Genomic DNA, 13,486 nt, shown 5'->3' on the forward strand with positions numbered 1-13,486 from the left:
TTTACGTGGCAGTGCCATTAGGTCGCTGCTTTAAATAGTATCCGCGGATGAATAGTCTAGTCTTAACATATTGATTCTCTGATGAACTATTTATTTATTACTTCTACTACGATGTTTTGTTCCGCGGGGGCAGCGTCTAAATATTGAAAATTTTCCGACACATGGTAAGATTTATGACCCCTTAGCATTCGTTAATTACACCGAAGTAAAACATATTCTGCATATATAGGGCCTAAAAAACGATTTCGGATTGTTAATAGATATAAACCGTTTCTATTTTGAAACTATAATGCAAAGAAGGCAGGTGGAAGACCGAGAAGATATGCAAAGAACAATTAGTCCTACTAGAGGCGGAGACCATAGTGCATTAGCTACTGATACAGAGGGAGACGAGACTTTTGACCCAATAAACGCTCCACCTAGTAGCAGACGTCCTTCAAGTATATTCTCATTAGATATGTCCCCGTTGGATCCTCCTAATGAAATAGATATCAAGAAATTTACTAGCAACGACTTTCACTTTAGTATGATTAGAAATTTGCACATGGCGGATTTCATCACGATGTTAAATGGGTTCAGTGGTTTCTACTCGATTGTAAGTTGCCTCAGGTTTACTCTAACAGGCAAGGCCCATTATGTCCAGAGAGCTCACTTCTTTATTTTATTGGGTATGTTATTTGATTTTTTTGACGGTCGTGTTGCTCGGTTAAGAAATAGAGCATCATTAATGGGGCAAGAGTTGGACTCGCTGGCCGATTTAGTGTCTTTTGGGGTAGCGCCAGCTGCTATAGCATTTGCAATTGGATTTCGCTCTACGATTGACGTGCTGGTATTGTCCTATTTCGTACTTTGCGGACTAGCCCGCTTGGCTCGATTCAATGTTACTGTTGCCCAAATGCCTAAAGACATTTCGGGGAAGTCTAGATACTTTGAAGGGTTGCCAATGCCAACATCATTGTTTTTGGTTGGCTGCATGGCATATTTAGTGCATCAGGGGATGATTGAAGATTCTTTACCATTGGGAATTTACGGTGAGGGAGAGTGGTATGAATTTCATCCTGTAGTTTTAAGTTTTTTTATCCAAGGCTGTGGGATGATTTCAAAGAGTTTCAAAATTCCTAAGCCTTGAATCGATTGCACGCGCCTAATACATGGCGTACTATCTGTATATATAATTTCAACTATACGTTATACCCTGGATCATATATACAACACGCACATGTTTTACTGCATCATAGTACTTCTCATTATACTCAATAACCCGGAATAATTGTCGATTATCGATACAAAAAAGAAAACTATTAACAGTATTATTTTTATACTATGCCATCTCCTGGAATCGAACCAAGGTTTCATCGGCCACAACGATGTGTAATGACCACTATACTAAGATGGCTGATAACTGCTGATGTCTTCTACAGTGTAATTTTCGTTATTGTAATTCAGTAATGTGTAGCGTTGAATTAGATAATTGACACTGTCATTGGAAATATAACTACTTTATGTTTAATTGCTACAAAATGATTAACTCTCTTAAAGAATTTTACCAGTAGTGATACTAACGAAATACTGAGATATGAAATTGTTAGAGTTAAAATATACTGTTAGTTGCAGTTAGCAATGTTTTAAAGTAGATTAATAGATTTGGTATCCAATGTTGCATATTACGCTTAATACTACAATTTCTAACTGATAGCCATAGAAGATTCTGAATTGCTGTGGTGCACCATCGAGAGGTTATTTAATTAGAACCCTTCAGCTTTTTACTTAAGCTATGTTATGCTGTCAGGTTACATTAAAATATATCTAACTACGTCACGCATTCTACTATTGCATTACTGTCGTCTATCTTGAAAATCACGACAGATAGCACTCAAAACTATCCTTCGTGAGTAATAATTTATGAACCCAAGCCGAATTAACATTACTTTTTACTAATTATTAATCTCTAAAAGTTCTTCGTCACCAGAAGACTCCAATACTACCTCAGTCTTCGACGGATAGCTTTCATTACCATCGAGGATGAGTGGATGCTGCTGATCGTTCGAAAAACCATTGACGTGAGCAAAGCTTGCATCATTATCCACCAATTCAACCAGATCATTATATTTGGATACGAACCTATTACCCAAAGTAACCACCGCATGAAGGTGATCCGGTATATTATCATCACCACGTTTTAGTGAATTGTCACGTAGTATTTTGAAAATTGACTCAATGTCATTCATAGTAATGTTTTTAGCATATGTATTATCTTCATTTACAGTAAGTTGCAGATCTGGAAAAGTAAGGATTATTTCCTTCGATAAAAACTCTAGGGTGCCAAAATTAGTCTGTAAAAACCCTCTTATAGACTCAAAAAGTTGGGTAAATGAGACATGCATTCCATCGAAACTCTTCAGGATATATTTATCGGCAGGGTTGTTAGTTAATTTCGACTCATTCTCAAAATCATTCGGCTCCTTGAACATAGTATACGTTATTCCTCGGTACTCTAAAGTAATTTTTGGTGCTTTTGAAAGTAGCAAGTGTTTTGCTGCTTCCTGAACGTCAGAATCAGATATAATTGAAACACATGCACCAAAATTATCATCTGAAGTAGATATTTTCACGTCTTCATCATTGACATCGACAACTTTAACACCTGTATTGTCTAATGTCCCGATATTAACTTCTGTACCAGCAATTTCATTTTCGTCTTCGCTCCCAGATTCTTGAAGCAGATCATCCTCAGTTAAACTTTCATCATTTAAATCCATTACTTAACCCGACTTTATTCTTCAAATGTGCTTTTAATGTTATATGTAAGATTCGTCCTTTTACGTGACGAAATATTTTAATATAGGATGAACCCTGAAACTCTTAAAATTTAACGAATTGTCAAAACCGTATTTAAATAGAGTGTCAATTAATCTATGAGAGACATGTGAATGTGATATATTCACCAAGTTAGCCCCATTGGCATTAATTGAACATTTGAAGCCACTATATATCTTTTTAATGAAGAGCGTCTTCAATAAAAAGGTGGATCACATTATGTTTAGGGTGAGCTCACCGAAACAAATGAAGCACATGTATTTCCTCTTTGCCATCAAATACATATATCGTTGAAATTATATCACTAAACATCAGTAAATCTTTCTAAGAGAATATATCTACACTTTACGATATGAGACATAGCCGCTCAAGTTTCATCAGGTGATTTGAATAAACACGTTTAAACTCACATTATAATGGATGCTTGTCTGGTATTAACTCATGTGGATCAATTATATTGTTACAGTTGCCTTAGAATATTACTGCAGTTTTAACTTGGGACATAAAGAAAGCTCAAGCACGAAATATATCTTCTTTAAATGAAAATTACATGGTTTTCCTAAAGAGCACATGAAGTAACCAGGTTTATGTTTAGGGTTACTGATGTTCAAGAGATAAATATGTTACCATCGTCTTCTTTTCATTAACAGATAATGTTTAATGGGAAGTTACTGAAGCAATAATCCTAAGCTGGATGAGTGACGATAAATCTAGATAAACTAGAGAAAACATCGAACAGGACTATATTGTCAAGGTGTGGCTATTATTGCTGTTATTGTAAGTTATCAACGGCTCATGAGATATCCCTGAACAATTCCTATTGTCGTATTATATGATCCCATAATAGCCATTAAAGTCGTTTGAGATTCAGGGAAGCTCTCAGTCTATATCTCCTGAGCCAGGACATTACTGTTGCGAATAGTAAAATTCAAAATGTCTGCAATTTTGGATAGTTATAATGAGGCAGACGTTGTTTCAAGAAATTTATGTGGTGTCGTAGACATCGGCTCTAATGCTATTAGGTTTAGTATATCATCTAAAGCTTCTCATCATGCAAGGATTATGCCGTGCGTTTTTAAGGATAGGATCGGTATATCTTTGTTTGAAGTCCAGTATTGTGGTAATTCTATGGAGAAGGTCCCAATTCCGCTTGATACTATTAAAGAAGTTTGTGCTGCCATGAAAAGGTTCAAGCTAATCTGTGATGATTTTGGTGTGCCCGAGACCGGTGTACGGGTCCTTGCTACGGAAGCAACAACAAGTGCTATTAATTGTAATGAATTCACAGATGCTATCTTTCAATCTACTGGTTGGGAAGTAGAGTTATTGAGTAACGAGGATGAAGGGAGGATTGGGTCATATGGTGTTATATCTTCATTCAACTCCGTATCAGGTCTCTATATTGATTTGACAGCAGGAAGTGTCCAGATATCATGGATAAAGTGTATTGAAGGAGAGATATTACAGTCTTCAACTCCGATTTCTTTACCCTATGGAGCTTCTGCTCTAGAGAGGAGAATGAAGTTTCAAGACAAGCGCGATATATTTGTAGAAATCGAAAACGCATTCAAAGATGCTGTTTCAAATATTGGAATCCCTGACGATTTAGTGACGGAAGCTGAGGAAAACGGTGGATTTAACCTATTCACTTGCGGTGGCGGTTTAAGAGGTATGGGTCACTTACTTCTTTCTCTAAACAAACAATACCCTATACAAACCATTATTAATGGCTTTTCATGTTCCTACGAAGAGTTTTCAGCGATGTCGGACTATTTATTTTTAACTGGAAAGCTTCCTGGGACTCAAAAGGATTTAAAGATATTTAAGGTTTCAGATAAAAGAGCGGCCCAGCTACCTGCTGTTGGACTATTGATGAGTGCTGCTTTTAAGGCGCTTCCGAAGGTTTCCAACATTTTATTTAGCGAAGGCGGTATTAGGGAGGGTACCTTATATTCTATTTTGCCGCGGGAGATTCGAGCTCAGGATCCATTGCTTATTGCGACAAGACCGTATGCACCGCTGCTTGCTTCCAAATACTTGTCTTTATTAAGATCAGCTATTCCTGAAAAAGAAGTCCCTGCGGTCGTCTACCATAGGGTTGCACTTGCATTGTGCAACTTGGCCTTTGTACATGCTTCCTACCCCAAAGAGCTGCAACCAACAGCAGCACTACATGTCGCGACTACTGGTATAATAGCGGGCTGTCATGGGCTCTCTCATAGGATTAGGGCATTGATTGGGATCGCCCTATGTAATAGGTGGGGCGGCGACCTTCCTCAATCAGAGAAAGTAAACAAAAAAGCACTTGAAAACATTGTCCTAAGAGACGGTGAAAAGGTTGAACGTCAAAGAATGGTCTGGTGGTCTAAGTATATTGGTACCATCATGTATGTCATTTGTGGTGTACATCCTGGCGGCAATATTAGGGATGGAGCGTTCACTTTTACTGTTTTGGAGGATAGTGAGGTTGAAAAAGATATGCGGACACTTAGCGTAAATGAAAATGCACCTTCAAGTAGTCTGCAGTGCCCTCAAAAACGCACTTTTACAGCTATTGTTAAAATCAGTAAAGATGATTTAAAGACGAGTGCATCCGTTAGACAACGGATAATAACATTACAAAAGAAAATTAGAAAACTTTCACGTGGAAGTTGTGAAAAGGTACGAATTGAAGTAAAATTCTTAAAAGATGGCCAGTAGAGCCACGTATATTCATTGTGTAACATATGTCTACCATGACATTAGCTTTATTTATATCAGGTGACACGAAGGAAGTGTTTTTTAATTATCAGATGTCGTCTCGAACGAAGTACTTCGTTATCTATCAAATACATGCATGGTATTTGCCACCCTACCAAACAAATCCATAACATCCTACCTAAAGCTGGACTGAATTTAATCTGTTTTAGTGAATCATAGGGTTAAAAGATGGTCACATTACCCGAATTGGCCAAGGGCTTAAAGGCTGCGTTCCAGTCAAAAGATTATATCACTTGTGAAAAGTTATTAACACCAACAAAGATAGAATTAATCAAGGCTAACTTATTAATACCGGATTTCGGGAAGCTTTCATCTGGCAATACTGCCTATATTAATGATTTGGAAATTGCGAAGAAGATTTTGGAAATAGGTGCCTTAAGCTCTATCAATTTATTAGCATTTTCCAGTTTTGAAAACTACTATGCACAATTGCGTGTATTTTACTTTGATCATACTGCCAGTGCGATTTTTGGTGAATCTGAAAACAAAAAGAAGCTAATTAGTCTATATTTATTGATTTTACTTTCTCAAGGCGATGTTACGAGGTTTCACAGCGAATTGGAATATTTAAGCAAAAGAAACCTAGGCAATCTAGATGAAAACACATACCTTTCATATCCTATTAAGTTAGAGAAGTTACTAATGGAGGGTTCATACCAAAAGGCATGGGATATGTTACAAAATGACAAGGGAGATAATAAGATAGAAGAGTTTAATATTTTTGATGAGACTTTGATGAATGCAATAAGGGAATCTATTGCTAGTAATACTGAAGTTGCATATACAAGGTTACCTTTAATTAATTTGAAGGCGTTATTATTCTTCAAAACCGAAAAGCAAACGGCGGCTTTTGCAGAAGCTAGAGGATGGACTTTAGCTAATGGCAACGTTGTATTCGACGAAGATGACGTTGTTGACAAAAAAGAGGAGACCGTCATTGTTACCAAGGCATTGGAATATGCTATTAATTTAGAAAGCATTGTATAAATGAAACATTAAATGCTATAGTTAATGTTATGCTCATACTGACTATATAGGAAGTATTAATGGCACTTACGAATAACATATAATAAGCCACGGAGAACCAAACAGCGAATTATGTGGAAGCACTAAAAAATAACATAATTTAAATAACGTCAAATTTTACTACGTAATTTCATACTTATATTTTGTATAAACTATATCAAACCTCGTTAACATCGTTACTAGGTAAAGGAGAGGTGCGTTACTATAATTCACGCTAGTCCCACAGGTTTACCAGCAGCTAATCTTTTCTTCGTCAAAGCAGCAATAATAGCAGCACCCGCGCCAGAACCGTCTTCTGCAGGAACAATCACAATTGGATACTCGGATGGTTCCATCTTCCAGTCGTATAGATCTCTTAGAGCAGCAGTGGCTCTCTCCTTGAAGTTAGGGTACTTCTTATAGACAGAACCGTCAGCAGCGATATGAGCAGATTCGTAACCTCTCTTTTGGCAAACAGCTGCAATACCACAAACAGACAATCTGGCAGATCTGGTACCAATAAACTCAGATAGTTTTCTGATCAATTTCCGCTCTTGCAAGGTAGTATCCAAGTTTAAATCATTCTTCAACAGAATGTCGGTTTCGCTCAAGTTTTCAAATGGATCATCTTCAATACGAGCTGGGTAGGACGTATCCATGATAAATGGCTTCTTCAACTTAGAAACGTCGGTATTTTGGAAAATCAAACCTTGCTCGTAGAGATCCATTAAAACTAAACGCAACAATTCACCTAAATAGTACCCAGATGTCATCTTCTCAAAAGACTGTTGACCTGGTCTTGGTGATTCCTCGTCAATTATAATATCGTACTTGTTCCTTGGCAAAACCACGTGTTCGTTATCGAACGAACCATACTCACAGTTAATAGCCATTGGAGTGTCTGCTTCAAGGCCCGCTGGTAGCTTGCCATCTAGCTTCTTAATACCTGAGCACACATCGTAGTAGGCACCATTGACACCAGTACCGAAAATAACACCCATCTTTGTCTCAGCATCAGTGTATAGGGAGGCAACTAAAGTACCTGTGGTATCATTAATCAAGGCGACAACCTCAATAGGAATATGCAATTTCTCAATTGCCTTTTGTAACATTACAACAACGTCATGCCCCTCAACATTTGGAATATCGTAACCCTTTGTCCATCTTTGCAAAATACCCTCGTTAATTCTACTTTGCGAAGCCGGGAAGGAGAAAGTGAAACCTAATGGCAAGGTTTGCTTGACACCTTCTGGGAATTGATCATCAAGGAAAGCTTTCATACTTGAAGCAATAAACTCCCATAGTTCTTCTCCATTAGAACATGTTCTGAGATGTTCAGGAATCTTATATTTAGATTGAGTGGTATCGAACTTGTGGTTACCTAACAACTGAACTAAAACAACTCTCAAGTTTGTACCACCCAAATCAATAGCTAGGAAATCACCGGTTTCTTGACCTGTTGGATATTCCATAACCCACCCAGGGATCATGGGAATATTAGCTTCAGTATTTAAACCTTTTTGCAATTCAGAAACAAAAACGTCTCTAATTTCTTTTAGCTTCTCTCCGCTTACTGCAAACATCTTTTCGAAGTGATTGATTTGTTCCAACATGCTTCTTGGAACATCAGCCATGGAGCCTTTTCTGGCAGGAGGCTTTTTTGGACCTAAGTGAACCATGATTTATGATAATGATAATACTGTGTTAAAATGAGCTATAGCTGAATAAACCTAAGCTATATTGTATCTAATACTTAGATTAGTTGAATAAATAATTTTAACAAGCAACAATGCATTGAAGAAAGAGATTCTTTTGGTCCTTTTTATATAACAAATTTCGGATAAATGAAATTTACTATTTTTCCGGCCCTTCCATGGCAGTTTGTTAATTGTAACAAGATCGTCCCCACATAGATTAAAAAAAACTTTTGCACAATATGTTGCTTCAGCTTTTTAGTGGATGGCATAAGTTGATGACAGGTGGCTCGCAGTTCCTTCGTCAGATTCCTAAGATTTTATTTTTTTCATTTTCCTTTCAACTTCCAACATGTAGACTGGTCTACATTTCGGGAAATTACATTGTTTTAAAATACGAAAATAATTCGAAGGGGCCAATTAAAATGCGGGAAAAATCCGACTTTTGGAATACGTCAGAAACACTTCAAATGTCCATTAGGGTGTGTCATGCAAGTTTAGCAAATGTTGTATTAAATACGGGGAAATTAAATTTCAATCTTTCAAGTAATACATAGACCGATATTTTCAAGTTAGATAGATACATACATGAAAGGTAAATTTACAGATCAAAATGTTGGCGTAGGCAGGCCATCTTATGTTCATGTAGGCGTAGACTGGCCGTAATATCTTAATGTATGCGTACCCTTTGCATACCCTTGGTTTCCGCAGTTAGGCAAGGCAACACGTTTGTTACAAAAGGCATATAGGAACCGGTAGTTTGAAATTAGACAATCTCGCGGGGTACGTTTATATTCACTTTGTCCGGGATAGTGGCAAAATCCAACGAGGAGGGGAACGATTTCACCACTTGTACAGACCCTCTGACAAATCTTAGTCTTGTTTGGAGTTTTTCTTTTTAAAGTTTTATTGATTATAAATTCAGATGTTATTTATAAAATTACTTCGGGCATAGTTGGCTGTATTGCAAAGTTAACAGCATTTTTTCTAAAAATGTACTTTTATAGGAGTTAGTTCTCATACTTATAGGTACTTGGTGACCACAAAGCTTACTAGCGCTGGAGTACCTTCGGACGTTATCTTTACTGGGTGCAGATCTCCAGGGAATACATCGAACCCGTTATCCGAGAATTGAACAATTTCTTCATCTTCTTCAGTTGGTATAGAAAGTTGGAGTGATTTCACTGGTCTATTTGCGCTGACACCCAAAATGTGTTCTTCTTCGTCAATCCAAGAGAGCTCGATAGTTGCTTCATAGTCGAAAGTAACGTACTTCAATGGCTGAGGCCAGTCGGAAGTTCTAGCTATAATTTTCCCATCTTCGAGCAATTTACCCTTGGCGATAAACTTGTTATTCTCTAGGTTTAGGAGTCCTTTAATGTCACCGAGTTCCGTAATATCGTTAGCTGCAGCGTCTACTTGTATTGAAAACTTTTTGTGCAAGGTTCCAGATCCTACGTTGTATAGCTCAATTTCAACGATTAGGTTTTTACGAGTTTCAAGGGTAGAGTTTGCAACCCAAACCTCAAGGTTCTCAAACCAAGCATCGAGCTTATGGTCGGCATCACGCAATTGATCAGCTTCACTTCTGCCTAGTGATTTTCTGTTTATGGCCAAAGTTAGAGGTTCGCTTTCTCTCTTGATAGCGTACCAAGCTAGTTTTGGAATGTGAAGGTAGTCAATAACTGCCCAGGACGAAACCGGATAGCAGTCATTTAATTGCCAGACTAGACAACCACCGCATCTCTTATTGCTCCATCTGCGTCTGAAAACTTTGTAGGCTAGGGCAATACAATCAGATTGCATTACCTGAGACAAAAACACCATGTTTGCTAGGGTCATGTCGCCTAGTCTGAAATTCAATACAATATACTTGAGGAGAATGTCTTCACCACCACTTGCTTTGTTATGCATGCGAATAACCTCGCTCTGTGGATGGAGGTCAGAAGCGCAGTATTTCTTATACATTTTCTCGCTTCCATATGATAACATACCGAATTCAGATATAAACCTACCAGCTAAATCATCCCAGTCTTGATAAGGACGTTCATCACCATGCCAGACGTTCCACTGATGAAGATCACCCCGCAATAAGTCACTAGTTGGGTGGTCGCCGCCACTGAATGGTGAACCGGGGTGATAAGGAACGTTGTCTGTCCATTTGGAAACATATGATGGTAGATCTACCTCATATATTGTTCTAGCAGGGAAGTTAGTGTTTGTGTAGTCCCCGCTGTTGTCATTACGATCCCATTGTAAATTGTAACTCTCTGCAAGTTGGTAGTCTTCATTGTTTCCAACCCATGCTACAATGCTGCAATACTTGTTTAATCTTTTTAACTGGGTACGTGCTTCATTTTCAATAGTCTGTCTGAACTTAGGGTCTGCAGGATATTGACCACAGGCAAACATGAAATCGTGCCATACTAGTATACCCATTTTATCACAGGTTGACATGAACTCATCACATTCGTAAACACCACCACCCCAAACTCTTGCCATGTTCATGTTAGCATCAATGATGGTTTGTAAGGTTTGTGGATAATCTTGCTTAACTGTGGGGAAACAGTTTGGTGGGATCCAGTTTACACCAGAAATATACACTGGAATATTGTTAATTCTGAAGTAGAAAGATGTTCCATCTTCACCAGGAACAGGCTCCTCTACCAATTCGGCTTTACGGAACCCATAAGGAAATTCAATAATTTGCCCAGTGGATGGAACCGTAATTATAACACGGTGCATATATGGATTACCATGACCAACTGGGTTCCATAATTTGAATTTTTGGTTGAAATTGACAGTTAAACCATTTTTTGAGATTGATTGACAGACAATGTTTTCTTCGGCATCGACAACTTTTACTTCAATGGCCTCAATGTCCTTGTTATAATCGTCCTGCTCGATCTCGATGTCAAATTTACATTTTAGGTCATTGTCGAATGCAGTGTGGAAGTAAACATTACGCTTATCCAACCATTTGTCTTCGAATTGAATGAGATCAATCTTACGGTAAGGACCACAGCTAATCAAAATTGGGGACCAATCCCAGCCATATTGATAGGTTGCCTTTCTAATTAAAACTCTGGTCCGGTCACCATTCCAAGCATAAGGAGGTTCGCTTTTCCCACTTTCTTTCAACAGTTCATGCCCCTTATTCTCGGCAGAATAGAAGGTGATTTCCAATTTATTATTATAATCATCATGTTTGATATAATTGGAGACATCAATCAGATGTTCTTCGAACATGTTTTCATTTTCCAAGATTATAGTACCGTTGAGGCGGACTGTCGCAAAGGTGTCAAGACCCTCAAATCTCAACAGAGACTTTTTACTGCTCCTTGGAGTTTTAAAAGTTGATCTATAGTCCCAGTCGACTTGGCCAACCCATTGAAGGTGTTTTTCGTTCATTTCTTGGAATGGATCCGGGATGACACCGCTATGCATTAAGTCGACAAAAATTTCGGTTGTTGGGCTGTCAAGGTCGTGAGATGGAACCCAGGTGTTGCTGTCGTGCTTCTTGTAGTACCAGTTAGTCAATTGCATTTTGTTCGGTTTAGTTTTCGGTTAGTTGATATTGGTTGATTATTGGAATCTTAATCTGTTGATTATTGGAATGTTCATTTTTAATCTCAAATCAAATACAGAGGCTGCCTTAATATATGTTTCGGATCTTAAAGAAGTCCAAATAACACGTTGTTCAACGAGATTATTTTGTTATCCATCGTGTTAGTTCATAAAGGGTGGGTGCAACATATCGTCTTAGAACTAAGGGAGTTGATACTCAATTGTACCCTTTTAGAGTGTTGTAAATACTTAGAACTAGACGTGGGTCCTTTGCATCTGAGTTATGTTTCTAAGACTATGTACTTTACGCGGCTGTAGAAATAGCGTACGTATTGATCATTTAACTTGAACTATTGATAATCGAACGATATCCCACGGCTTTAGGACTCCCCACACACATGTCGACCAAGCTTCTTCGTCATTGTAGTTTCATTGCCATTGATAAGAAGTGACAATCGTTAACTTAATCTAAAGATTATCGAGACGCGTTTCATTATGAATGGTTAGGAATTGATCGGCCACGCGATTTTCCGCATTAAATAACGCCTTATTATTAAGTACTGATCCTGCATTTAACATTCACTATTCCTTGCATACTAATTTGGCGCTAGTTAATGCAAAATACCTGTGTGTAGCCAGCAAATTGTTAACTCTATTTGGAGATACTTAGACGCCAATCTCACTACGTAGTAGACGCTGATGGAGGCTTGTTTTACATTGCTACTTTATTTAGGATATTATTTAACTTGTTCGCACAATGGTATAGATTTGTAAGACCCTATCCTTTCTACATAATGGGGCTTCAGTGGTCTGGGACACCTTTGTTCAGGATTTTAGAAGATCCTTAACTCTATTAAATGCTGATCTTTTAAATGAGGTTACCAAGGCTACGAAATTATTGTAAAAGAGTAGTAGTTTCATATATGTTACCAAGGATAAACAGATGTTACTAAGGATACACAGAAGTTACCAAGGATACACCATTAAGTCTTTCCGGTTTATCTATCACACTAGGACTCACGATGCTTACAAATTCACCTTAACGGGTTCTATACGGAATTACATTCTTGACAGGGTATTACACATCAAATACGCATCCCTTGCACTAAATGATTCAATTGTAACCATCATACAAGGACGAATTAGAAGCTAATGGCAGGTAAATCTTTTAGAACCTATTAGTGCGGGGTCGGAAAAGTAACGGAAATTACATAAGTCATACGGATAAGATTCAACATATTGTATAGTCAGACGAATGAAAACCTGTATACTATGAGTATCGTCTGCAATAGTGTAAAATAGCTTTAACTAAAGCTTTTCGCAAGAACGCTAGCCACTATTTGTACATCTAATCAATACGTATCATACATTAAGATTAGCTAGGGTATATTCATGCATATAGTTTCTCTTATAGTTACCCATAACTAATATAGGCTGATAATAATCAGTCTTCCAAGCATATTTCCCAGAAGTAGGATATACAACAATTAAAATTAGAATATCATGAACAAAATCTGACGTAAGAATATTTAATTTGTAAAAGCTGCGACTCGTAATACAATCGAGCCTAATGGGGAGTCTTACGAAGGACTGACCCCTGATTCCAGAATCGTGATTTAGATTGTTTTCCAATAGTCGCTAAA

The 13,486-nt window shown here is 37.7% G+C and overlaps 6 protein-coding genes and 1 non-coding gene across 7 annotated transcripts; 3 read left to right on the plus strand and 4 right to left on the minus strand.

Moving 5' to 3' along the window:
* Nucleotides 1-289: 289 nt before the first annotated feature.
* CHO1 (CDP-diacylglycerol-serine O-phosphatidyltransferase) lies at nucleotides 290-1,129 on the plus strand (the record flags this gene model as incomplete). Its single annotated transcript, XM_018133957.1, has 1 exon — nucleotides 290-1,129. The coding sequence occupies one exon, from the start codon at nucleotides 290-292 to the stop codon at nucleotides 1,127-1,129; it is 840 nt and encodes a 279-aa protein (XP_017989446.1).
* Nucleotides 1,130-1,324: 195 nt separating this feature from the next.
* Nucleotides 1,325-1,396, minus strand: AW171_hschr74488. The gene has a single exon. It is a non-coding gene; the product is annotated as a tRNA-His (tRNA).
* Nucleotides 1,397-1,934: 538 nt separating this feature from the next.
* RMR1 (Rmr1p) lies at nucleotides 1,935-2,759 on the minus strand (the record flags this gene model as incomplete). Its single annotated transcript, XM_018133958.1, has 1 exon — nucleotides 1,935-2,759. One exon carries the CDS (start codon nucleotides 2,757-2,759, stop codon nucleotides 1,935-1,937), a length of 825 nt encoding a protein of 274 aa, XP_017989447.1.
* A 991-nt stretch (nucleotides 2,760-3,750) lies between these two features.
* On the plus strand, nucleotides 3,751-5,517 carry RTG2 (Rtg2p; the record flags this gene model as incomplete). The annotated part of the gene is made up of 1 exon (XM_018133959.1): nucleotides 3,751-5,517. One exon carries the CDS (start codon nucleotides 3,751-3,753, stop codon nucleotides 5,515-5,517), a length of 1,767 nt encoding a protein of 588 aa, XP_017989448.1.
* Nucleotides 5,518-5,745: 228 nt separating this feature from the next.
* Nucleotides 5,746-6,564, plus strand: RPN12 (proteasome regulatory particle lid subunit RPN12; the record flags this gene model as incomplete). The annotated part of the gene is made up of 1 exon (XM_018133960.1): nucleotides 5,746-6,564. One exon carries the CDS (start codon nucleotides 5,746-5,748, stop codon nucleotides 6,562-6,564), a length of 819 nt encoding a protein of 272 aa, XP_017989449.1.
* A 248-nt stretch (nucleotides 6,565-6,812) lies between these two features.
* On the minus strand, nucleotides 6,813-8,261 carry HXK2 (hexokinase 2; the record flags this gene model as incomplete). Its single annotated transcript, XM_018133961.1, has 1 exon — nucleotides 6,813-8,261. The coding sequence occupies one exon, from the start codon at nucleotides 8,259-8,261 to the stop codon at nucleotides 6,813-6,815; it is 1,449 nt and encodes a 482-aa protein (XP_017989450.1).
* A 1,038-nt stretch (nucleotides 8,262-9,299) lies between these two features.
* Nucleotides 9,300-11,822, minus strand: AW171_hschr74493 (HGR116Cp; the record flags this gene model as incomplete). The annotated part of the gene is made up of 1 exon (XM_018133962.1): nucleotides 9,300-11,822. The coding sequence occupies one exon, from the start codon at nucleotides 11,820-11,822 to the stop codon at nucleotides 9,300-9,302; it is 2,523 nt and encodes an 840-aa protein (XP_017989451.1).
* Nucleotides 11,823-13,486: the final 1,664 nt, after the last annotated feature.

This window comes from Eremothecium sinecaudum, chromosome VII (genome assembly GCF_001548555.1).
Source record: "Eremothecium sinecaudum strain ATCC 58844 chromosome VII, complete sequence".
NCBI classification, from domain to species: Eukaryota; Fungi; Ascomycota; class Saccharomycetes; order Saccharomycetales; family Saccharomycetaceae; genus Eremothecium; species Eremothecium sinecaudum.